This window comes from Rhinoraja longicauda, chromosome 30, assembly GCF_053455715.1.
Source record: "Rhinoraja longicauda isolate Sanriku21f chromosome 30, sRhiLon1.1, whole genome shotgun sequence".
NCBI classification, from domain to species: Eukaryota; Metazoa; Chordata; class Chondrichthyes; order Rajiformes; family Arhynchobatidae; genus Rhinoraja; species Rhinoraja longicauda.
In genome coordinates this window covers 23,267,205-23,293,230 of record NC_135982.1, presented here as the reverse complement: position 1 = coordinate 23,293,230, position 26,026 = coordinate 23,267,205, and the positions used below count along the sequence as shown (strand labels likewise).

At 44.0% G+C, this 26,026-nt stretch overlaps 1 protein-coding gene across 4 annotated transcripts; it reads right to left on the bottom strand.

Annotated features, from left to right (window-relative positions):
* Positions 1-1,457: 1,457 nt before the first annotated feature.
* LOC144608184 (sphingosine-1-phosphate phosphatase 2-like) lies at positions 1,458-19,367 on the bottom strand. 4 transcript variants are annotated; one of them, XM_078425704.1, is made up of 5 exons: positions 19,026-19,367; positions 13,278-13,436; positions 10,675-10,854; positions 7,044-7,133; positions 1,459-3,850 (listed from the first exon to the last, which is right to left on the bottom strand). In XM_078425704.1, the coding sequence occupies exons 1-5, from the start codon at positions 19,326-19,328 to the stop codon at positions 3,308-3,310; spliced, it is 1,275 nt and encodes a 424-aa protein (XP_078281830.1). In that variant the 5' UTR covers positions 19,329-19,367; the 3' UTR covers positions 1,459-3,307. The 4 variants fall into 4 exon arrangements, with proteins under 4 accessions (XP_078281832.1, XP_078281830.1, XP_078281833.1 ...); XM_078425705.1 differs by having other exon boundaries at positions 1,460-3,850; positions 19,086-19,367; XM_078425706.1 differs by lacking the exon at positions 13,278-13,436 and having other exon boundaries at positions 1,458-3,850.
* Between the last annotated feature and the right edge of the window lie 6,659 nt (positions 19,368-26,026).

Genomic DNA, 26,026 nt, shown 5'->3' with positions numbered 1-26,026 from the left:
CTTCCCTGGCAACAGCTAAGACTGCAATCAACACTGTAAATGCAATCGTTCCACTCTTTTAAATCTCCATTCTCTTTGCATTATCTGTTGTACTTGTGTGTGACTTGATTGTACTCATGTATAGTATGACGGACTGGATAGCATGCAAAGCTTTTCACTGTATCTCCTCACACATGGTAATAATAAAACAATACAAATTCTCTTCCTCTCATTTTGCCCTATATATCAGGTGTACTCACTGCCCATTAAGGCTCCCACAGTGGATCAAGTGTGGACAGACCAAAGAATAATGACATGTAATGATGCACCTCATTGATGCAAGCTCTAGAAGTCACAAAACCCACAACATACTTTACAAATTATCATATATTGCTTCATAGCAGCAAAACAATAAAAATCACACACAACTACATTCCCGTGAATTGTTCTTCGCTGTCATTTAACCTAACAAAATCCCGATAAATCCTTTTGTAATTGCTAGGAACTGCTGATGCTGGTTTAAATCGAAGATAGACACAAAATGCTGGAATAACTCAGTGGGACAGGTCTTTCCCTCCAGAGATGCTGACTGTCCGGCTGAGTTACTCCAGCATTTTGTGTCTATCTTTATAATTGTTCGGCTGCCTTAAATGGTGTAGTTCTATAATTTGGGAAGGGATGGGTTAAGAGATTTCTTAACCCATTCCTTCTCTCCCGAGATGCTGCCTGACCTGCTGAGTTACTCCAGCATTTTGTGAATAAATCGATTTGTACCAGCATCTGCAGTTATTTTCTTATACAAGAGATTTCATGCAATGGATCTAAAAATTAAGGGATTTCAGTCCATTGGGAATTGAAACACTGAGTCTGAATGGGGAGCTGTAAATCCAATGGGATTCCATTCAACAGACATGGAGGGGGAAGGATTGAGTCCTCTGGAATTTCGGATGAACAGTGTGAATTGGAAGAGGTAATTCATTGGAATCTGTACAATATTTGTGAAAGGGTGATGGGTTAGTCCATATTCTATACAATGGGCTGAACAGACCAAGTGTGAAGGAAGACAGACACAAGGAACTGCAGATGTTGGTTTAAAGTGCTAGAGTAACTCAGCGCGCCAGGCAGCATCTCTGGAGAACATGGATAGGCAATGTTTTGGGTCAGGACCCTTCAAATCGATTGTAGTTGGGGATAAATCTGGATGCGAGGTGGTGGAGGGACAGAGTGTAGAAATAAGTGAAGGGGATTTTTGATTAAAGACCAGAGATGAAAAGTGAGATAAAAAAGATAAGGATAGGTGAAATATGAAGCCAGAGGAAGGGATATAGGTGGAAATGGACGGGGGGGGGGGGGGGGGGGAGAGAAATGGGCGCACCTCCAGAGGGATACAGGGAAAATGGGTAGAAAATGTGGGGCAAGGAAGAAGCAGTGGGGTGTCAGTAGGATAGTTACATAAAATTAGATTATAAGCTACCCTAGCAGATTAGGTACCGTTCCTCCAGATTGTGTGTGGCCTCAATTTGGCAATGGAGGCCCAGGACAGAATGATCAGTATGGGAGAGTTAAAATGGTTAGCAATGGGGAGATCCAGCAGAGCAAGCGCTTGTATACAACTTGGTCTCGCTGATGTAAAGGAGGCCATATTGGGAGAACCAAATGCAGTAGATGAGGTTACAGGTGTGGAACAAGAAGGAAATTGGACTCAAGCAATAGAAGATAACTGGAAATGCTTTGAATTCCAAATTGGAATTTGATTTATTTAAAATTCATTACATGAGGGAGCACCCTCAAATATTGGGATACTGTACTGGGATTTCAGTAATCAAGATTGAACAGAGGCATTTCAGATACTGTATTTTCAAAGCAGACTGCAAATTCATTTTGTGGCTCATCTGGGTTCTAACAGTCAAGTGTGTCTTTATTAACATTCACACCAGGGCAAGAGCAGATTGATGTTGCAAGAAAACATCTTAACATCATAACATGTGCATAAAATATGTAGATATTGCTGTCCTGAGTGATCTTCATTCTTGTTAACTCCCCCAGGTAAAATACCTTCATCATGGTTCTCCGAGAGTTAAAGATCCTGACCATCTGAGTAGTTCCTGGATTTTACATTAGAAGATTCATGTTGGACACATTTGCTGAAATTCTGTGACTCAAAAGCTCCTGCCAAATGCTCCAGAATACATGACAGCCTCATTAGCAACAGACCTCCACCAAATCCAGGTATTCCTTGCTGCTCTTGAAAGATCTGGAACCTCCACCCAACCCAATTAATCCCCAAGACTCCAATTTGTGGTATGGGTTTGGAGTTGGGGTGGAGGTGAATGATGGGTTGTTGGGTGTCAGAAGTCCCTGCATCCCCAGCTCAGCCAAGGTCTGACCGCTAGAGACTTGTGAATATACTCAACCTGTGTGATATGTGGAGCCCTGCACACCCAGTCAGCACCCTGCCCACAGGTAAAGACTTATTCACACAGTTAGCACCCCACATGTAGATCTGCATGCTGAGTCAGTGAAGGCCTGTGGGTCTGGTAAGCCAATTTCATCACCACTGGTAAGTCCAGATCAGCTAAGTGGTTGGAATTCTGAAAAGTGATAATACTTTTTAAATTGTATAAAATATAGAGAGGAGAACCAGGGCCATTTCCTAACTCTTCCAAGGGCAGCACTGTGAACCAGCCTCTGGCCACAGATGCCCTTAAGACAATGGCCACCAGTTCATCAGCTCCCAAACCACCACCGCTGAGCTCATTAAATCAAATGGAGAGCAGTTGCCAGAGTAATATCAACAATAAAATTTAGCCCATCGAATGGGTCTGTGTTGGAACCACTGCTGATAATGTTTAAAGCAAATGCAGCACCTAACCCAGATGTGGAGCAAACAAACCTTTCCAAATCTGACTTGGGTGGGAACGAGTTATCTGTTAAAGAGCTAAAGGCATAGAATTAAACGAATTGTTCCTATCATCAGCTATTCATGTTCTCCAGAGATGCTGCCTGACCCGCTGAGTTACTTTATGTTCTTTTGTTCCTATACTCCATACTGACTGTGTATACCCTGAGAGGCAGTGCAAAACAAAGATCCTAAATACAAACATATTTGCCAAGGCAACAACTGAACAACAAGAGAAGAATGTCCATCTCCTGCCAGAGAATTTGTAACTCAGTCAATTGAGGGATGTTCACTATAGAACATTGACCTTCTGTCCCTCAGATTGTTGACTGAGCCCAGGCTGAGTCCAAAGTCCAACAGACTAATTGGTGCGGCCTTCTGCACTATGTCCACCTTCCTAGCATGCAGTGATGTACGTTAGTAACAATATCAAAGTGATAAATATCTGTGCACTGCTGGGCATAGTGCAAGTCCAACCACTCCAAGGCATGTGTACGTAATATACTTGTAGGGTACTTCCACCCACAAGAGCTTCCGAGCCTGCTTGTCATCAGGGGACACTCCAGCCAATTTGCAGACAAAAGCCAAGGCCACAGATTTTATAGCCTGCCGGGCAAAAAACACGATCACAATACCAATGACAAATCGGGCCCCCATCCTACAGATGAGTTCAGTTGTCAGTGAAGGCATTTCATAAGGAGGAGCAGACACAGCATCTGGGATGAGGTGCCACTGATAATTAATCCAAGTGGCCAGAGTAGCTCCTCCACCCGCACTGACTATATTGGTGGTGTCACCCCTGGCTGTGCTCCAGTGATCCAGCTCAGGGTAGTTTATAGCTAGCAGGAAAGACAGAGTCAATGCTAACACAGGAGCAAAGTGATTCTTCATTTGAAAAGCCTCAATGGCATCCCAGAGAGGGTAGGAGACAGTTACCAGCACAGCAGTGATGGCAATTCCACAGAGCACATCCTGATGAAGAGAAGAAAACATTAATTGTGACAGGCCATGGGAATAAATTTCATATCAATACCAATCTCTCACCAAGCTGGCATCCAGAGAGAGGCACTTTCTGAATGAGGAACTAAAACATCTGATAAGGATCAAACAATAGTTACATGTTGGGAGTTATTTGGGAGCATACTAATCAATCTTGAATGTGGAACATTTACCCCATCTTGTGTAGTATGGCACTAAAGTGGGTGGTATTGTAGATGGCAAAGATGGTTATCAAAAATCACAACTGGATCTAATTCAGTTGGGCAAGTGGGCTGAGAAATGGTTACTTGCATTTTAATACAGCCAAGTGTAACATGTTGCACTTTATGACTGAAGTCTGGTCTCGACCTGAAACATCACCCATTTCTTCTCTCCAGAGATGCTGCCAGTCTCGCTGGGTTACTCCAGCATTTTGTCTACGTTATGTCACAGTTGTACAAGACGTTGGTGAGGCCGCATTTGGAGTATTGTATTTAGTTTTGGTTGCCTTGAGGGCCTGAGCTATTGGGAGTGGTTGGACAGGCTAGGACTTTATTCCTTGGAACGCAGGATGATTCGGGATGATCTTTTGAGGTGCATACGATCACGAGGGAAATAGGGAGGGTGAATGCACAGTCTTTTATTCAGAGTAGGAGAATCATGAACCAGAGGACATAGGTTTAAGTTGAGAGAGGAAAGATTTAACAGGAACCCGAGGGGCAACTTTTTCACACACGTGGTGGTTGGTATATGGAACGAGCTGCCAAAGGAGGTAGTTAAGGCAGATACTATAACAACATTTAAAAAGCTTTTGGACAGGTACATGAATAGGAAAGTTTTAGAGGGATACGAGTTAAATGGAGGCAGGTGGTGCTAGTGTAGATGGGGCGTCTTGGTCGGCATGGGAAAGTTGGGCTGAAGGGCCTGTTTCTGGCCTGTAGGACTCTATTAGTTTTAGCGATACAGCAATGGAAACATGTCCTTCGGCAAACAGACTCCACGACAATCATAAATCACTTGTTTACACACTAGTTCTCTTTTATCCCACTTTCTCATCCATATCCAGCACATTGCCGCAAGGCTCGGTGCTGGGGCCGCAACTATTTACAATATATATTAATGATTTGGGTGATGGAACTAGAAGTAACACAAGCAATTTTGCAGATGACACAAAGCTGCGTGGCAGTGTGAACTGCGAAGAGGATGTTAGGAGGTTGCAGGGTGACTCGGACTGGTTGAGTGGATGGGCAAATGCATGGCAGATGCACTATAATGTAGATAAATGTGAGGTTATCCACTTTGGCGGCAAAAACAAAGAGGCAGATTATTATCTCAATGGTGTCAGATTAGGTAAAGGGGAATTGCAACGAGACCTGGGTGTCCTTGTACACCAATCGCTGAAAGTAAGCGTGCAGGTACAGCAGGCAGTGAAGAAAGCTAATGGCATGTTGGCCTTCATAAGGAGGATTTGAGTATATGAGCAAAGAGGTCCTTCTGCAGTTGTATAGGGCCCTGGTGAGACCACATCTGGAGTATTGTGTGCAGTTTTGGTCTCCTAATTTGAGGAAGGACGTCCTTGCTATTGAGGCAGTGCAGCGTAGGTTCACGAGGTTAATCCCTGGGATGGCGGGACTGTCATACGAGGAAAGATTGGAAAGACTGGGCTTGTATTCACTGGAGTTTAGAAGGATGAGAGGGGATCTTATAGAGACGTATAAAATTATAAAAGGACTGGACAAGCGAGATGGTCACAGGGAAAACGTGCAAACTCCACACAGACAGCACCCGAGCTCAGGATTGAACCCAGCACCAGTTGTACCACTCTGACACGATTTACCTTCTAACAGTATTTGACACTTATTGGGGATGGATTCTAATGACACCCGTTAGTGTCTTATCAAAGTAGTCATCCATAATAACCCATTTCCAAATTATATTGGCAGGCTACTTGACCCTAAAAGGAATCACATCCCAGCAAAATCTTTGCAGTCACCCATCTTACAACAAACACACACTCTCCAGGTCGGAACAAGTTCCGGTGGAAAGCCTTACAATGCCTAACCATTCATTAACAATCCTTCTATTTCATAGTTTATCCTCCAGCTAAAATAGTGAGCGTTCTTGGACTGAGATAACAGCAAAAGCTTTTAGTAAACAGGGAACTTTTATAACATTGCTGATTTTAGCTGTTAAACACCCAGCAGTGATACTTAGGGCTAGGCAAAGTTTGTCAGTATTGATTGGAGTAAGTCAACAAACCCGAGGGTGAAGGAAATAGTGGAGAGGGTGAATAGTCTGAAGCACAGCTGCTCTTGTAACCCACAGGATGATGAGCAGACTCACTGTTGGAAACAAAAAAAATGCCTTTTTTTCAGATTTAAGATCGACTTTTAAAGTGCCATTTTGTTTTCCATTTTTATTTAACCCTTTGTGAATGTATGCAATGCTGCCATGGCAATACCTATTCTCCATTCCTAGATATCATGAAGAATTAACCATATATTGTGCGTCTTGATCCAGTGCTAGTCAGAGTCAACAGCAGCAGGAGATTCGCCTTTCTTGACGTATTTTACAAGTATCTGGTGTAACAATTTGACCAATTTTTAAAATCACTTAATCACTGCGTTTAGAACTCTAAACTAACGAGCTGTTGTCCAATTCCACTTCATGGGGAAATGTCCCATTGATTAGGTGAAGAGGGTTCGATGGGGGAGATGTGAGATAGAATAGGTTGGTGAGTAGGTGGGATGGGATTGTAGTGAGAAGGTAGGACTGAAGGATACAGCGAGAAGCACTGTACATGGGTTTGGGGAATCTAAATCGAAGGAGCGGAGATCGGACTGGGGATGCAGAGGGAAGGTAGATGAGGTGGACTAGTGAGATGAGAGTTAATGCAAAATTGGATTGATAACAATGTCAGAAGAACGGATTTGATAAGCTTGCAATTGTCAACATTTTGTTGTGATTATTCCTTCAACCAGTGCTGAAAGTTGCGTGCCTCAGACATAGCCTCCTGCACTTCTTAAAGCACAACCATTTCAGTTGTTTTTTTTATGTCACATTATATAACTGTTCATTACATTTTAGCAAGGTGTTGTATTTTATATTAAATCTGTTGAACATATTAAATCATAACGCAAACCCTCATATATAGAATCCTGCGCCAAAATCCCTGTGCGCGCCTTACCAAAACTGTATGCATTCCTGTGTAAATACGACTGAGCGAGACCAAGGTACAAATGGCTACAGCAAATACCAATGCCAGCTCAAAAGGGTACTGAAAAAAAAGACAAGGGAGTTACTTAATGAGTTAGATACCATGTAACGTTCTCTCTGCACTGCCCATCAGACAATGCAAGGACAGAAACCACACGGATTAGATTCAGAACATATTTAAAACCTATCAAATTCTATTTCCCCCTGAGGTCAGTGCTAATGCAGGTGGGAGCAGTTGCAGTCGACACTCTGGATCTAAGTAAATGTGATGAGACTGGGTTGCTTGGGATAAGTATAAATATAATCCTTGACATCCAAAACCATGAACCCACATTTCATTTCACATTCCAGGACTGATCTTCAAATGTTCGGCTGTATGTGTTCTAATTCTAGCTGTGCAGTGCGTCTCCCAGAGTTCCCAGTCAATGTCACAGCCTAATCATGTTCCTTGCATCTTCTTGTGTGAAATAAAGATCACACTACAGACACAGCTCTCTGCTTTGCAATGCCCCAAGGCTATCAAATGCATTTCTTTAGCCAAACACACAGCTCTTTCCTACGAACTGTGACTGTGACCTTTGAACGAGTGTAGTGCAGTGAAAGCAACTCAAATATTTCCAGTAAACCCCAGGCAATCTCAAGGAACAGGCAAGATCAGGACTAAGGTTTGACGAACTCTAACCCCAGGAAAACGTAGTCCAAATTGAGTTTTGGGAATAAAACCCAAGTTACTCTGATGATTTGCGGTTCAAACTACTGATTTTGTGTATTTCCATAAATCACACTAGAATCGCATCATTTTACAAAGGATCATTCCATAGGTGCACCCTCAATTTGTTATGAACTGGTTTTGCATTTCAGCTTAAACGGACAGAGACCATTTTCATTCAGAGGTCAGAATATAGTGCTTTCAAAAGACTAGGAACAGAATCTAGCCTATTACCAAAACTGCATTGAAAGGGTTATTCTCAGTGCTGCCTTTCTGACTAATGGAAAAAGTCTTCTTCAAAGGAAAAGGGGAGCTGTTTCGAGAATTCATGTCATTGTTTTTAATCCTGATCATTAAAAATAGATTATCTCCTCATTTAACACTTTGTTTGTGTTTAGACACAGCTTGGAAACAGGCCCTTCAGTCCACGCCGACCGATCACTAACTCATACTAGTTGCATGTTATCCCATTTTCTCATCCACTCCCTGCACACGATGCACAATTTACAAAGGCCGATTAACCTACAAAACCGCACCTCTTTAGGATGTGAGGAAGCCGGGACACTCAGAGAAAACTTCGGTGGTCAGAAAGAGAACCTGCAAACTCCACACGGACAACAGCCAAAGACAGAACCCAGGTCTCTAGCACTGTGAGGCAACAGTTCTACCAGCTGCACCACTATGCATAAAATTGGCTCCCACATTTTCGCCAACTAACTCCAAGCAGGAATGGGGTGTCCAATAAAATCAATGTTATAGGGAGAGAATCTGTGACCAGTAGTTAACCTGCACTGGGGGTTACAGGTTGATTGTTTTGTTAACCCTTTTTCTGCCTGACCTGCAGCTCTTTGTGGAGCAAACTCAGAGCAAAACGCTTTGCTTGTGAGCTTGGTGAATGTGGATGCTGGAATTCTTTTCCTGACACTCAGTAGTAACTGATTAACCAGATAGGGAGTCACTTTCACGGCAATTAGATTTTATTGAGCTTGGAGATGACCTTGCCAGTTATTTTAAAGGCTTCGTGGCAGCTCTGCTCAGGGAACACCTGGTTCCAGTTATCGAGCTTTTAAAGCATGTTCCTCCTCGTTTAGCTTCCTCTATTATGGAGTCAGTGTGAACAGACAGTGAGAGCCTCAAATGCATCAATCTCCCTTTCTATCTCCGCATGCCACACTCTTTGCGATGTTCTGTGATCAAGGAGAATGGGAAGGGGGAAGCAAATGGTGAGTAGAGGAGTGTTTGTGTGTATGTTTCTGTCCATTTATCAGAGTGGATGTGTGCAAACACACAGGAAGATCCATGCACCTGTCAGGATTTACACAAAGGCCAGTGAGCTGAACACCTCAATGCTAGTTAACTTCTGAAAGATACGGTTCGATGGTGCAGCGGTAGTTGCTGCCTTACAGCGCCAGAGACCCGGGTTAGATCCTGACTACGGATGCTGTCTGTACGGAGTTTGTACGTTCTCCCGTGAACACGTGGGTTTTCTCCCTGTGCTCCGGTTTTCTCCCACACTCCAAAGACATACAGGTTAATTGGCTTCAGTAAAAAATGTACATTGTCGTGAGTGTGTAGGATGGTGTACGTGTATGGAGAGAGCTGGTTGACGTGGATTCAGTGGGCCGAAGGGCCTGCTTCCATCCTGTATCTTTAAATTTGGTCTCTGCACTGAGGCTTGAACCTGTTTCCAAAGAGTCTTAGACCTCAAAAATGAAGCCTCAATCACTTTCTGCTCCTTAGTTTTCCCCTCTCTTACGCAGGAGCAAGGAGGCCAGTTTTGATCTCACTGCCTGTCTCTGAGGCAGAGACTTCCTCACGCCACAAAGGCCAGGGTTAAATCCTGGCACCTTCCTAACCTGCTGACACGTGCCACAGGGCAGAATGTGCCTACTCATCATCACTCCACAAGAATGACAGAACGGTTACAGCGTGAGTGGAGGCTTTTCAGCCCATTCAAGCTCTGCTGGAGGAACCCAGCTCATCGACACTTCTCCAACCCTCCCCATGGTCCTGCATGGATAAGAAATGTTCAGAGGGATATGGGCCAAATGCAGGTAAATTGGACCTGTGAACAACAAAACGGTGTCTGTGCAATTAAATGAAGGGACATTTAATTTTATCCACATTTTATACAAAGGGATAACAGGCAACAACCAAAGAATTAGACTTGCATGACACCTTAGCAATATCCATATGAGAGATCAGTATAGGCAAACTGGGCAGAATGTTCTGTGTCCCTGCTGTGTGACTCTAAGTAACTATCCATCCACCCCATGGTTGTTACTATGTTAACCCCATGGTTCCCTGTTGGTTCATTGCAGATTGTAACCACCCGAGGTATGAAAGGTAGTTTGCTTGTGTCTTGTTTGTATCTGTCCATATCCACCCATCCCCCAGAGTCCTGACCCTTCTGTTGATGGGGACAAGTCCTCTCCCTCTCGACTGTCTACTTGCTTTGAGACCTTAAATACCTCCAAACAATCCCCTCCCACCCTTTAAGGACAATCCCATAACGAAAGGCGCTAATACAAAGAATGATTCCAGTCAATCTGCTCTGTGCCTTGTCTGAGCCACATGCCAGACACAAGTCACGATATTTACGGAGGATACCAGACAGGTCACAGTTTGTGTTTGTCAGATTCATCATCTGGAGGTGAAAGAGCAAGAGGAATGAAATCCAACTTGGACACTGGCATGGCAATGGGTGAAGGCGATTCAGAACTGAGCATGGTGCAAGAAGGAGCCATTGACTTGTTGTCCTCCATGTTGTGCTGCACCTTCAGTAGAATAATTGATTCATCGTTGAAAGAACTAAAATAGAGCAAAGGCAGGCATTTCAGTTACATGAAAAACATCCCAGCACTCAAAGATAAAAGAAATAATTCAGCCTCACCTTGTACCTGTTCATTGTGGCCAGGAGGAAGGTGAAGGGGATAGCAGTGGCCGCCATGGCATGAGTGGAAGGCATCCCATATTCCGCATCCACCCGCACCTCAAGTTTGATTACTGGAGGTGACGGAGGTCTCGGCCACCTTAGGACATCTTTGGAAGTCTGCCCAATGTACATCACAACCTGCGGAAATGGGAAGGCGAGCAAGGAGACATCAATCCAAAGTCAGCTCCACAACATCCTTCCCACCAGACAACCCTGATCCTTCACTGGCAGGTGTCAGGGCCGCACTACTGGCGCACCAGGGAGCTTCTTATTACCTAGCCTGGCTTATAACCATAGTTTCCGCTCCAAACCAGGTGTTTGTTTACTCAGTCCTCAAGAGAATTGGCTGGACCCAGCATTATCTAGAAGCTGGAAGTTTATTGAGGAAAATTACTGTCAAACCCTTGGTCTTAACATAACAGGGGATCTGGGGAAATCTGTGGATCTGGGGAAATTGATTTTGGATGATCAGCCATGATCGTACTGAATGGCTCGAAGGGCCGAATGGCTTACTCCTGCACCTATTTTCTATGTTTCTAACATTGTTAATTTTAAATTTCTCTTCTCTGCCTTTTAAATCCAATTGAACTAATGATGGTGATGCTCTGGGGAACCATTATTCCTTCCCATGTGCATGGAGCAACACAACAACCCACTTCTTCCTGTGGACCCACTCTGCATTGTCTCCTCATAAAGGATACCTGTTTATGTAGATTGATTATGAAATATTCCTGCTGCTGAGACATTACTGGAGCCAGCCAATCCTCCGGGGACTGAAGATCAATTTCCCGCTCACTACTTCAAGCAAAGCCCCAGGGAAAATTAACAGAGGTAGGTTTTATTTTTATTATAAGGACATATTAGTAATTAAGATACCGGAGATAAAAGGTTGATGGACTGCCAAGAACCATCCAGTCAGACTCGGAATAGGCTATTCATTTCCCAATTTACTGTGGAAATGGACAAAGTCAAGAGCTAGGTCAATTAGGTAGTGAATGGTGATAGAGTCATGATTAGTCTCCCACTGTGATTTGGGCAAAGTATTAGATAATATATCCGATACTTCTTCCAATTGTCTGACTTGTGGATAATTTAACTATATGTTTAATTTATTGACCTGTGCTGCATATAACAATTTTACAATAAGAAACACGCTGGAAATGCCCAGCAATGCAGGCAGCATAATTGTTTAGAGGAACATTTAATATCTCAGGTCAACAGCCTTTCAGAAGTTGGTTGAACTTTACATCGTTATGTAAAAATTACAGAGTGGGGAAATGAATGACCTGATGAAAACCAATATTTTGCTTTGTGTCATAACCGGAATCTTTACTTTAACCTGAATGATTAGCTGATTCTCGGTGCTTTGAGACAGGTTTTTTTCCCCTTTTACTGACAGCGATCCTGACCCATTCACAAAATATCTTGGTAAACTAGTTCTGCGTCGGGTAAATTACTATGTGGTGAAGTGGCTTTGTCTGTAATTAGGCAAGGCATGTGTGAACGTATTCAACCAGAAAAACACAATTTAATCAGAAGTGAGTCAGGGTTTAGGCCTCAGCCAAATAAAAACTCACAGGTTCCAAACTCTTGCAACACCCCTCCCTAACCTTCACCTCATGTCCCACCTCAGATATCAACTAACAGCTGGGACCTTTGGCACTGAGATTATTCTCTCTTCACGTTAACATTCTCATTAACAGAACAATCATAATCTAAAGAGTGTTGGGTTCAAGTAGCTTAGTTTAGTTTAGAGAGGCCCTTCGGTGATCAGCAATCCCCGTATACTGGCTGCCCTATGCATAATTTTACTGAAGCCAATTAATCTACAAACCTGTAGCTCTTTGGAATGTGAAAGGAAAAGGGAGCACCCGGAGAAAATCCATGCAGGTCAAGGGGGGAACGTACAAACTCCGTGCAGACAGCACTCGTAGTGAGGATCGAGCCTGGGTCTCTGGCACTGTAAGGCAACAACTCTACTTCTGCGCCACCGTGCCACAGTGTAATTGAAGTTTCTGTTTACACAATCTCTTCAATCCAGAAATTAGTACATTAGATATATTGACATTAGATGTTTACGTCCAATTATCAAGAACCAACCAACCAGGATTTGAAAAATTAATAATGAGAAATATAGATGCCTTTGGGGCTGAATCGTTAAATGTTTTAGTCACTCAAATTAGGGAAGTCCCCGCGTGTTTTCCAGTCTGAAGATCTGAATCAGCAGGTGAAGCTAGGGTGTGACGTGCATGGCTGAAGATCTTTAGTGGCAACTGTCAACATGCACGGGCCAGTCCAATGGCCACTTGAATGTAGTATTCACTGGATGTAGTATTCACTTCAGATTAAATAATGTCAATATTTCATTGCACTTTTCACATAAGAAAATATCCCCAAGGAGTTTCACTGCGTAAAATGGAATCAGACAGGAAAACAGGGGAGGATAGATAAATAAAGGTATCGTAGCCATTGTGGTGCCAGCCACCTTGATGGATTGTTTCCATTCTTTGTCATTTAAGTTATTACCCACCCATGAAATATATACAAAAGAAGAAACTCACTGCCCAGACATTGATCACTCTCCGAGCAACGTGTGGGTCAATGTTCCAGTAGCAGAAAGGAAGGAAGGTGATGTAAAAAACCTCCTGGCCCAACGTGGCAGCAAACAGGAAGAGGTAGTAGAGGAAATAATTCTCAATCTTGTACTTCTTCTGAGGAATCTAGAGGAAGCATACACACACACGGTCACTGGGATCTGAATTCTGCAGCGGTCAGGAGTGGACTTGGAGACAGACTATTGAACTTGTTGAAAAACAATGTAGTGTAAGTCAAATCCCCCAATAATGCAGGAAGAATGGCCTCCTGGTGTGCATTTCTTGATCGTCAAACTCAGAGTGTTGAGTCAACATTCTGTGCTATAAGAGTACAAAGGAACTCTGCAGGTACACCAAGAATTACAGCCCGTATGTCTGTAGCCTCTTAACTGACCTCTGCAGGAACTCGCCCAGTGTAACTGGATAATGCTCTGAAAAGAATTACCACGAGCAGAATTAGGTTAGTAACATGGTGCAACCATAAAATTATATTATATAGTAAAATGTTGCTCCAATATTAATTTATCTCCACAATAATACAGTAAATTTATTCTTAAATTGATGTGTATATTGTCTTTCATGACACTGATGCACCTTAGAAATAATTAAATATTTATTAAATTGTAATCACCGTGTTGAAAATGCAGCAGCCAAGTTATACACGGCAAAGTCCTGTGACGGCCACTCATCTTGACTCAAATAGAAAAATAGCATAACTCCGAGGCAAGTAAAAGGGAGCAATAAATTGTGCTTTGGGCACTGGTCAAAGTAAAAGCTAAAAATTATACAGTAATTAACCAGATAAAGGAAATACTACATCAGAAGAACAAATTGGGTATGTGGAACCAATAAATTTGCTATAAATAAAATCACAAGTTCAGGGAAAAGTAGGAATGAATTGTAGGCATAATATCCAAACTTGAAAGATATGGTGCAGGCACCGAAACTGACATTGTTGCAAAACACTCAGAGCTCGGGACAAAATTAACTTATCTATAAAATCTGCATGGAGAAAATTTCCCAAGTATATGTTTATATGTTATATGTTATATGATAATAAAATAATTCACTTCAGTTATAAGGCAGGATGTAAAGTGTAGAAAGGAACTGCAGATGCTGGTTTAAACCAAAGTTAGACACAAAAAGCTGGAGTAACTCAGGCAGCATCTCTGAAGAGAAGGAATGAGTGACGTTTTGGGTCGAGACCCTTGCTGCCTGCCCTGCTGAGTTACTCCAGCTTTTTGTGTCTATCTTAGGCAGGATGTAAAGTCGGGTTATGCAAGTAAGGACACAGTGGCTCAAAGTGGCTGATGGAAACACTGCTAGGATTCCAATGGGATTTGTCTAGATTACTTGTACTAGGCACCCTGGTTCTGATGTGTTAGTGCATTGATGCATAAACTAATAAGCATGATAGTATTGGGGGATTTAACTTTCACATGGATTGGGGCAGCACAGTGGCGCAGCAGTCGAGTTGCTGCCTTGCAGCAGTGGAGAGATCCGGGTTCGATCCTGACTATGGGTGCTGTCTGTACGGAGTTTGTCCATTTTCCCTGTGACCACGTGGGGTTTCTCCAGGTGCTCCGGTTTCCTCCCACACTCCATAGACATACAGGTTTGTAGGTTAATTGGCTTTGGTAAAATTGTAAATTGTCCCTAGTGTGTAGGATAGTGTTAGTGTATTGGATGATCACTGGTGGACTCGGTGGGCTGAAGGGCCTGTTTCAATGCTATAACTCTAAAGTGTAAAAATAGGCCCAGTGGTTCATTTCAACAAGAGATATGCCGAAAAAGCGTATCGAGTTTCGCTGCTAATTGGCCACAATTGCATTCAATGGAGGGACTGGGTTGAATGGTAAAATGCCCAAATGCCCGGTTCATATTCCTATGATTCCAGGATAAATAGTGAAGACACTGGGGTAATCTCCGGTTTCTGGAAGAGTTCCAGCATATATAACAAACATAACACTTCTATTTAAAAACAGGATGAACAGAGAAAACTGGAAACTACAAACCTGTTCGTCACTACAGAAACTATAGATTGTTGGAATTCACAATGAACAAGGGTTTTTAAAAATGGTTAACAACATTCTGACAGAATTATTAAGGCTTTAGGAAAGGGAACTCACATTTAGCAAATGCAATTGAGTTCTTTGAGGATGTAACTAGCAGGGTACATAGCCAGTGGATGAGTGTTTGGATTTCCAAAAGGCATTCAATAAGAAGCCACAATAAAGATTACTATACAACACCGTGACTTGCGGGATTAAGGCTAGTGTATTATTTCGGCTAACTGCGTGGGCCTCGGCTATTTGACATCTGTATTAACAACAGATGACAGGATAGTGTGTAATATATCTGGGTTTGCTAATGGTACAAAGATTACAAAGTAAATTGTGGGAAGACAGATGTCTGAATAGGGATTTACACAATTTAAATGAGTAGGCCAAAAATACAGAGAAACGCAAGGTTGTCCACAGAAATGTAGATGATTATTTTATTTATGCAACACTATTAAATGTTGACATTCAATGAGATCTAGAATCTCATGGAGGTACAGCAATCAGTAAAGAAGAGAAACAGAATGCAGGAGATAGAATATAATGGCAAGAAAATCTTAGAGAAAAGAACTGCAGATGATGGAAGCACAAGCAAATCAAAGTGCTGGAGGAACTCAGCAGGTCAGGCAGCATTTGTGGAGGGAATGGGCAGGCGAAATGTGGGCAGGGCTCTTCTTCAGAGTAAGAAAGTCTTGCTGTTACTATATGGGGCTTGGGCGAGATCACATCTAGCACATTGCAAAAAATTAATTAGGGAAGGAAATACTTGCCTTTTAGATGCTGCAACTGGATACAGGAAAAGTTCACTAATTCCTGGAATGAGGATTGTCTTCTGATGAAAGATTAAGCAGAATGGTCATGCATTCTCTGGGGTTTAGCAGAAATTGAGAGGTGATGCCAATTGAAACAATCAGGGTTCTGAAATTAACTTCACAGAGAAGATGATGTGAGGGTCTTGCCACTGGTAGGTGGAATTTAAATTTAAAGGGGTGCTTCGTCTCAGGATATGAGGCGAGGGGGAATTGCTTCTCTCTGTCATCGATGACTCCTTGGAGTTTTCTATCACAAAGACTAATGGATGTTGTTATTAAATATATTCAGACTGAAACAGGTGGATTTTGGAATACAGGGGAAACAAATGTTGCAAGAATCAGACCGGACAGTCCATATTCAGGGACAGTTTCTTCCCAACTGTTATCCGGCAACTGAACCATCCTATCACCAATTAGAGAGCTTCTATCTACCTAAATGGAAACCCTCGGATTGGTGCTCTGGTGTTCTGGTGTTCCATAGCTAGTAGCCTGGTACATCACCACTACTGGCAGCAAGAAAGTACAGAGTCAGCACTCAAAGTTCCTATACATTTGTTGCTAAGTTGAACAAAACCTAGAGTGCCCGTGGTTCCTCCAGCACTCCAGACTTGTCAGTGCAGCAGATTAAATGAAATTCCAAGTACCTTACATTAACTCAGCACGCAAGCAGAAATCTGAGAGCAACTGATTGCCACTGTGTGGCATTGTCACCTCGGTCTCAGAAAACTGTAGGTTCAAGTCTCACCCTGGAGTTCCCAGCCCATAATCCAAGCAACCCTCCAGCACCAGCATTGAGGAAGGCTGTGGACAATAGACAATAGGTGCAGGAGGAGGCCATTCGGCCCTTCGAGCCAGCACCGCCATTCAATGTGATCATGGCTGATCATTCTCAATCAGTACCCCGTTCCTGCCTTCTCCCCATACCCCCTGACTCCGCTATCCTTAAGAGCTCTATCTTGAATGCATTCAGAGAATTGGCCTCCACTGCCTTCTGAGGCAGAGAATTCCACAGATTCACAACTCTCTGACTGAAAGTTTTTCCTCATCTCAGTTCTAAATGGCCTACCCCTTATTCTTAAACTGTGGCCCCTTGTTCTGGACTCCCCCAACATTGGGAACATGTTTCCTGCCTCTAACGTGTCCAACCCCTTAATAATCTTATACGTTTCGATAAGATCTCCTCTCATCCTTCTAAATTCCAGTGTATACAAGCCTAGTTAATCCAGTCTTTCAACATATGACAGTCCCGCCATTCCAGGAATTAACCTAGTAAACCTACGCTGCACGCCCTCAATAGCAAGAATATCCTTCCTCAAATTTGGAGACCAAAACTGCACACAGTACTCCAGGTGCGGTCTCACTAGAACCCTGTACAACCGGACAACAAGCTTAACTTCCATCTGCCTAACATAAATGTCAAAGATTCTATTTCTCTGGCATGCTCAGTATCCTGAACAATATTTATTTAGCAACCAACATTTATTGCTAAAGTAAAAATTATGAAGTAGTTTGAAAGATTATGCAGTGCACAAATGAGCTACTATATTTCCTACATGACACCTTATAACAATAGTGGAATGGATAGTGTGAATGCAGAGTCTTTTACTCAGGATGGGGAATCAAAAACCAGAGTACATAGGTTTAAGGTGAGAGGGGAAAGATTTAACAAGAACCTGAAGGTGACTTTCTTCTCATGGAGGGTGGTGGGTATATGGAACAAGCTGCAGAGGAAGTAGCTGAGGCAGGTAATGATAATATTTAAAAGACATTTGGACAGGTACATGGATAGGAAAGGTTTGGAGGCATATGGGTAAATTGCAAGCAAATAGGACGAATGTATTGGGCTTCTTGATCAGTGTGGATGAGTTGGGCCAAAGGACCCATTTCCATGCTCAATACAATTTCTCATCTCAGGAACAAATGGCATTCCCCATATCCTGAGACCTCCGGACTTTTCTAGCACCAGAACATCCTACCTGAGCCTTGGATATCTAATCTGGTTGGAATTTTCTTGATTTTTAGGAGATTCCCTCTCACTCTGCCACACGCCATAGAATGTAGGCCCCGGCTGATTGACAGGTTGTAATTTATTGAGCGATATGCACAACAAGGAAATGTGAAATTTCTGTGCAATAAGCACTTAGTAACCTTCCTTATTTTGAAATTAGATCGGATACAAACGATGGGAGGCCTCGCCTTCAAGATCAGCCACCCAAGCTATCCGGAAACCATGCAAGTGTAGACACCGTTTACAGTCACATTGATTCGCGCCCAGTAGGCCCCACGCTCAGTCCATGGACCATGCGGCCGGAGGACCTGAAAGTTGGAAGAGGCCTGGTGCAAACAGGAAGGAAAGATTAAAATAATGGGCACTGGGCCGTGCCAGGGTGGGTTCATCAAGTGGGCCAGCTCTGCCCTTCAGCCACTGCAGGCGTTTAAGAGGGTTTTAGATAAGCACATGGCTATGCGGGGAATGGAGGGATGTGGGTTATGTGCAGGCAGGGGAGATTAGTTAAACTTGGCATCATGTTGTGGGCTGAAGGGCCTGTACTGTTTTGCACAACTTCCGACAACAACATTTCCTTATTTAACCCCTGGGTCCTGAGGCCAATTGAGACAGATATAATTCGATTTATTCACAAAATGCTGGAGTAACTCAGCAGGTCGGGCAGCATCTCGGGAGAGAAGGAATGGGTGACGTTTCGGGTCGAGACCCTTCTTCAGAGACAGATATAAATGCAGCTGTCAGATGCGGGCCCTCCTGCTGGTCATCGTGGGGTCACTGGTGGGCAGATAGGGGAGGGAGGAGGAAGGGGGGGGGGTGAATGTCAAGTGCACACTACCTCGTCTCTCGGGGGTCCCGCTGCAAACAGAGGCCGAGCCCATGGGGTCGCTGCACTCACCGCAGTCCGGGTCACGGCGCCGTTACTGTCCCCTCCCGCCTGCTGGCTCCAGGCGTCCAGGGGCCGGGCCCGGGGCCGGGCTGGGAGCGCTCCCGCTGCCTGCTGTGTGTCAGCCTGGCCCTGGGGCCAGCGCCGCTGCTCCGGCTGCTCCGGCCGCTGCGGCGAGAGCGGGACGAGCCCGCACTGCCTCTGGAACTGAGCCACCAGCTCGGGAGCCCGCAGAGCGGCGAGCAGGGCGGACATGTCTAATGCAGATGGACTCCGACCTCCTCACCTGCCCTGCCCAGCATCTCACCTGCCCTGCCCTCTACTGCCCTCCCATACCCGCCCTCCCCACACCTGCCATTGGTGCTCCGGGGCTGGGAGGCGGCGACCACGGCCAATGATTGACAGCAGCGTTGCACCGCCCCCGCTGCTGTGAAAGTCCACACTGGTGCTGGAGGTCACTTTGGGAAACACATCCAAAGGCAATGAATGGCCCTGGTGTCTGATATTCCGCCGCGGTAGAGAGGCTCAGCCAGGGGCACATTGGCACATATATTCTAATCCTTCATGTTTGGTACATAGTTCATTGTACAATGATTGGAACATAGTTCCAGTCCTTCATGTTTTGGAAACACAAGGAACTGCAGGTTCTGATATCTTGAGCAAAACACAAAGTGCTGGAGGAACAGCGGGTCAGGCAGCATCTGTGGAGGGAATGGGCAGGCGATGTTTCAGGTTGGAACCCTTCTTCAGACTGGTGGTGTAGGATGGAAAAAGCTGGAAAAGAGAGGTAGGGACAGGACAAAGTCTGGCGAGTGATAGGTGGATACAATGGGGGAGTTGGCAGATGGGTGGAATAAGTGACAAAGGCTGGACGTGGAAAGGGACCAAACGCGTATTAGACACGGAGAGGGTGAAATGTAAAGCCCCACAATTCGCCCATCCATTCCCTCCACAGATGCTGCTTGATCTGCTGAGTTCCTCCAACACTTTGTGTTTTGCTCAAGAATCGAGCACCTGTATCTACGTGTAGAAACAAAGAACTGCTGCTGCTGGTTTATACCAAAGAAAGACGCAAAGTTCTGGAGTAACTCAGCGGGACTGAGGAGCATCTGTGGAGAAAAGTATAGGAGGATTCCGGACTTCATGAGTAAACAAAAACAGGGCGACTGCATTGAATTTTGGTTGTGGTAACACTGGTTAGGCCACAAGGAGTATTGATCACATTCTGGTTACCACACCTAGAAAAGATGTGGCATAGAAATGTTGTAAAAGGGCTTCACTTGATTGGCTGCAGGGTTTCTACTACTCTTTGAGCTTCTTCTCTTTCCTGATCTTTACATTTCCATGTGACATTGACCGGTGGCACTGACTTCACCATTCCCACATCCACTCCCACCTCAATCCCTCCAAGCACTCCAGTCCCGTCAGACCAATCCCAACCTGGTCATCAAACCCAGAGACAAGAGGTGCTGTTGGAGGTTGACGCACCCACTGCTACGCTGTCGAGGCCAAGCAGCAGCTTCTTGCCCATTCCCTCCCCACCTACATCTGGGACACCTTTCATACCCTCCACCATCTTGATAAATTCCAATTTCTTCTCCCAGCTGGTTCATCTTTACCACAATGTCCACGCACCTCCACCGCCCATTAGGAAGGTATGAGGGGCTTCCATTTCCTTGTGAAACAAAAACCAACCCTTCCTCTCCACTAACACTCTCATCTGCTTGCCTGATCTTGTCCTTCCCCTCAACATCCATTTCACTTCCTCCCCTCAGCCCTGATGCAGGGTCTCGAACCAAAATGTCAACTTGCATCTTTTGCTTCCACAGATGCTGCTTGATCCGCTGAGTTCTATTAGCGTTCTGCGTTTTGTTCTAGATTCTAGCATCTGCTGACTCTTTTGTCTTCATACTGTAGCCCATGCTTAGGTTTAGGATTAGGTTTATTATTGTTACGTGTACTGAGGTACTGTGCAAAGCTTTGTTTAGCATACTAGCCAATCAAATCAAATAATACTATAGATAAATACAAAAATGATGCCCAGGTTAGGGTATATTAGCTACAAGGAGAGATTGGACAAACTCAAGATCAATTGGTATAGCAAAGGGGAAGGTATACAGTGCAGAATATAGTTCTCAGTTGTTATGTTCTATACACTGCTGCCTTGCATAGCACTCAGCTCCTCAGACTGAGAGTGCCAATGGTATCAGCACTGATTTAGCTAAGGTGGCACCCAAGCCAGGTGTCTCCCTGCATGCTGGTCCCAGAAGTGGATCTGCAATCACTCATTACAATAGCTGCACTCTTTTAAACCTCTACTCCTCCAGCAGTCACTGTGGACGGCTCGATTGTAATCATGTACAGTCTTTCTGCTGATTGGTTAACACGCAACATAATGGTTTATACTCTACCTCGGTACATGCGACAATAAACTAAACTAATGTGGATTGTTGAAGCACTCGAGATAATGCTGTTGTGTCAGCTGACGTTGTACTGCCGGCTCAAGCTCCTGCCCTCCTCGCTGCAGTGTGGGACTCTGCAGGGAATCCAGCAATGAATCGCCCTCTGTCCTGCCGTGGAGAAGCTCCCTGTGAGGCCTGGTGTTTAACAAGACAAAGTGAGGGTTACACCGTGGCCAGCATGGTTAGTTAGGTCAGTGCCTGCGATGGACAGAGACTGCACCATGTGTCGACAGACTGCCCAGACCTGGCAGGTCCTCATCACCTCCTGCTTGATGTGATGGAAGCCATTGTTTACAGCGAGCTCTACAGCTCTCCCCACCTCGAGCTTTTTCATCGCCACTGAACCGATTACTATAGTGAGATGTCTGGTTTAGTAAGTAGGGATATAGAGATTCTGGAGTGGTGGGACCTTGATGTCGGAGGGAAAATTAAAGCTAGAGATGATGCTAGGGATGGGAACATAGATTGGCGTGGAATGTTGAGAGGTTTAATTGCCAAGTGTAACAGTGTGAAGGGTTTTGTGAAGGTGACTTGTAAAGGTTTACAGTCTGCTCACCTTCATTGGTCAAGACATTGAGAATAAGAGTCAGGAAGACATGATGCAGCTTTATAGGACTGTTTGGCTGCATTTGGAGTATTGCATGCAGTCTGGTCGCCCCATTACAGGAAAGATGTGCAGAAGAAGTTTACAAAAATGATGCCTGGATTAGGAGGTATTAGCTATAAGGAGAGGTTGGACAAACCTGGATTGTTTTCTCTGGAACGGCAGAGGTTGAGAGGAGACCTGATAGAAGTGAGTAATATTTATACGCTCATAGGTCATAGGAGCAGAATTAGGCCATTCAGCCCATCGAGTCTACTCTACTATTCAATCATGGCCGATCTACCTTTCTCTCTCAACCACATTCTCCTGCCTTCTCCCCGTAACCTTTGACACCCTAACTAATCAAGAATCTGTCAATCTCCATTTTAAAATACCCGTAATCATTATGAGAGACATAGATAGGGTAAATAGTCAGAATCTTTTTCCCAAGGTGGAAATGTCAAAGACTAGAGGTCATAGCTTTAAGGTGAGAGAGGCAAAGTTTAAAATAGATGTGCAGGATACGTTTTTTACACAGAGACATTTAATGGCATTTAATAGGTTTTTAAATAGGAATGTGGATATGCAGGGATTAGAGGTAGATGAGATTAGTTTACCTTGGCATCGTGTTTGGCACGAACATTATGGACCATAGAGCCTGTTCCAGTGCTGTACATGTTCCATGTATAGATCATCTAGATGTGGAGTTGGTGACAGAATGAAGGGAGCATTTAGAAGAAGTTGCTTTAGAAAGAGGAATTTTGCACAAGGAATAGCTGAATCAGAGGCTAGTATACCTACTAAGGAAAAATTAGGTCATTTTTGAAACAGAGAAGGCTGCATAGTTTTGGGGAAAGAGAGGGAAATCTGGATTAGTAATAGCCTGCTTTAACAAAAGGCCGTCAATACATAATAGACTAAATAGCCTCCCTGTATAGGGAGGCTGCAAACTTTGATAATTACATAGCACACAGACAAACACTCTCCCTCACACTAGTGTATACACCTTTTCCACTTGAAAGCACATCCATAGATTACTCCTGTGCTGAGGTGCTATTTCCGTATTTATGGGCTGTGTGAAGATCTTGCGTAAGTCAAAACACAAAATGCTGGAGGAACTCAGCAGATCAGGGAGCATTTGTTGGGGGGGGAGTGGTCAGGCGAAGTTTTAGGTCGGGACCCTTCTTCAAACTCTTGCACCACTTTGTGGGTTGTTCAAGATTTCAGCATCATCATCAGTCAGAGTGTTGAGTATAGAAGTTGGGAGGTTCATGTTGCAGTTGTATAAGATGTTGGTGAGGCCACATTTAGAGTATTGTGTTCAGTTCTGCGCACCGTGTTATAAGAAAGATGTTGTGAGGTTGGAAAGGGTACAGAGAAGATTTACAAGGATGTTGCCAGGGCTGGAGGGTCTGAGCGAAAGGCAGAGGTTGAGTAGGCTGGGTCTCTATTCCTTGGAGCGCAGGAGGATGAGGGGTGATCTTATAGAGGTGTATAAAATCATTAGAGGAAATATCGGGTAGATGCACAAAGTCTCTTGCCCAGAGTAGGTGAATCGAGGACCAGAGGACATAGGTTTAAGCTGAAGGGGAAAAGATTTAATTGGAATCTGAGGGGTAACCTTTTCACACAAAGGGTGGTGGATGGAAGGAACAAGCTGCCAAAGGAGGTCGTTGAGGCAGGGACGATCCCAACATTTAAGAAACAGTTGGACAGGTACATGGATAAGACAGGCATGGAGGGATATGGACCAAACGCAGGCAGGTGGAACTAGTGGAACTGAAACATGTTACCCGCTGTGGGCAAGTTGGGCCGAAGGGCCTGTTTCCACACTGTATCACTCTATGTCTCTATCTTGTGTAAGTCACAGTCTTTTCATTTGCTCAACTGCTCTTTGTCCCATCCTTATGATGTTATCAAATCTCCAGATTCCCCATTACCTTAGAGTTAGCTTTTCATAAGAGGCAGGAGTGGTGGGGACTGAGAGTGAATTGGGACTGAAGGTTGGGAACTGGAGATTGATAATTGGGACAGGGTGTGAAGAGATTAGGAGTTTGTGATTTGTGGTCTTGGTGGGATTTAAAGAGGAATAAGGTAAACAAGAAAAGCATTTTTTTTAAAGGCTGCAGAGCAAAAGTGAGTGAAAGTAAACACAGTTTGTCGGTCTCAAATTCGCTGGAACTCTGGACCTTTTCCCCCTGTCGGAATGCTCTGTACTGGAGCACACTGGCTCCAAGCGCCATCTGCCTGACACACCAGCAACTGCAGCCAGTGCTGTTCCAACCCTTTCTCCCCTCCAGCCACACACACATGTTCGCTGCTCCAGCACATAATTCTGAACACACCTAACAGTAGGACCTTTGCAAGCATTTGTTCTTCACATCCTTTAATAATTTAATGATTTTGTTCTGAGATTTTTGCCAAATTCTGCCAAGATTCAGTTAAATGTGAAACATCTAGCATAGTCTCCAAACGTCCTAAGTAAAGGCTTTACAGTTCACCAGGTACTTTCCAAGGCTAATCACTACTGTAATATGAAATGTAATTAGATAAACGTTATTTTATTTTAGCCCAGAGAAATGTGGGAACTGGATAGGCCATTCAGTCCCTTGAACCTGTTATCTTTATATGATGGCTAATCTATACCTTGCGATGAATTATCTGCTCCAGTTACATGTTCTACAACACACATTGGCCGCAAATGTAGGTCAAAGGCTGGGTATCCAACTGCCAGTAACTCAACTTCGATCCCCTCAAAACATTTACATCATCTGTAGGGCATAAGTTAGAAACAGGCAGTAATGCATGGAGACACAAGGAACTGCAGGTGCTGGAATGTTGAGCAAAACACAGTGTTGGAGGAACTCAGCAGGCCGTGGAATGGACAGACAATGTTTTGGGCGAGACCCTTCAGACTGACACATGATGATTGCTTGGATCAATGCAGTTCCAATGACATCATCCAGGACAAAGCCGTCTGCTTAATTAGTACACCATGCACCTCTTTAAATATTATTTACACACCATGGCTGCTGTAATTTTTATGTACATAATGCTCTGCAAGAACTTACCAAATTGTATTTTGGAAATACTTTCCCGAGCTGCAGTCTCTAAGAATAAGGACAGCAGGTACTTGGGAAGGATTCCCCCTTACAAAACCATCTCACATTCCAGCCAGACATGAAAATATTCTCATTTTCCATTGTTATTTCTGGATCAAAATCTTGGAAATCCCTGCTCGGTGTGGAATCATCATCAACACATACATTGTGGTGGCTCAGGAGGCAATAACGACCATCTTGTCCAGGGCAATTAAGGATGGGCAATAAACATGCAGATACAGCAGGAGTGAAGAAAGCTAATGGCATGTTGACCTTCATTACAAGAGGATTTGAGTAAAAGAGTAAAGAGGTCCTTCTGCAGTTGTACAGGGTCCAGAGACCACATCTGGAGTATTGTGTGCAGTTTTGGTTTCCTAATTTGAGGAGCAATTTCCTTGTTATTGAGGGAGTGCAGCATAGGTTCACAAGGTTAATTCCCAGGATGGCGGGACTGTCATATGAGGAAAGATTGGAAAGACTGGGCTTGTATTCACTGGAATTTAGAAGGATGAGCGGGATCTTATAGAAACATATAAAATTATAAAAGAACTAGACAAGCTAGATGCAGGAAAAATGTTCCCAATGTTGGGAGAGTCCAGAACTAGGGACTACAGTCTAAGAGTAAAGGGGAGGCAATTTAAAACTGAGATGAGAAAAAACTTTTTCACCCAGAGAGTTGTGAATTTGTGGAATTCTCTGCCACAGAAGGCAGTGGAGGCCAATTCACTGGATGAATTTAAAAGAGAGTTAGATACAGCTCTTGGGGCTAGCGGAATTAAGGGGTATGGGGAGAAAGCAGGCACGGGT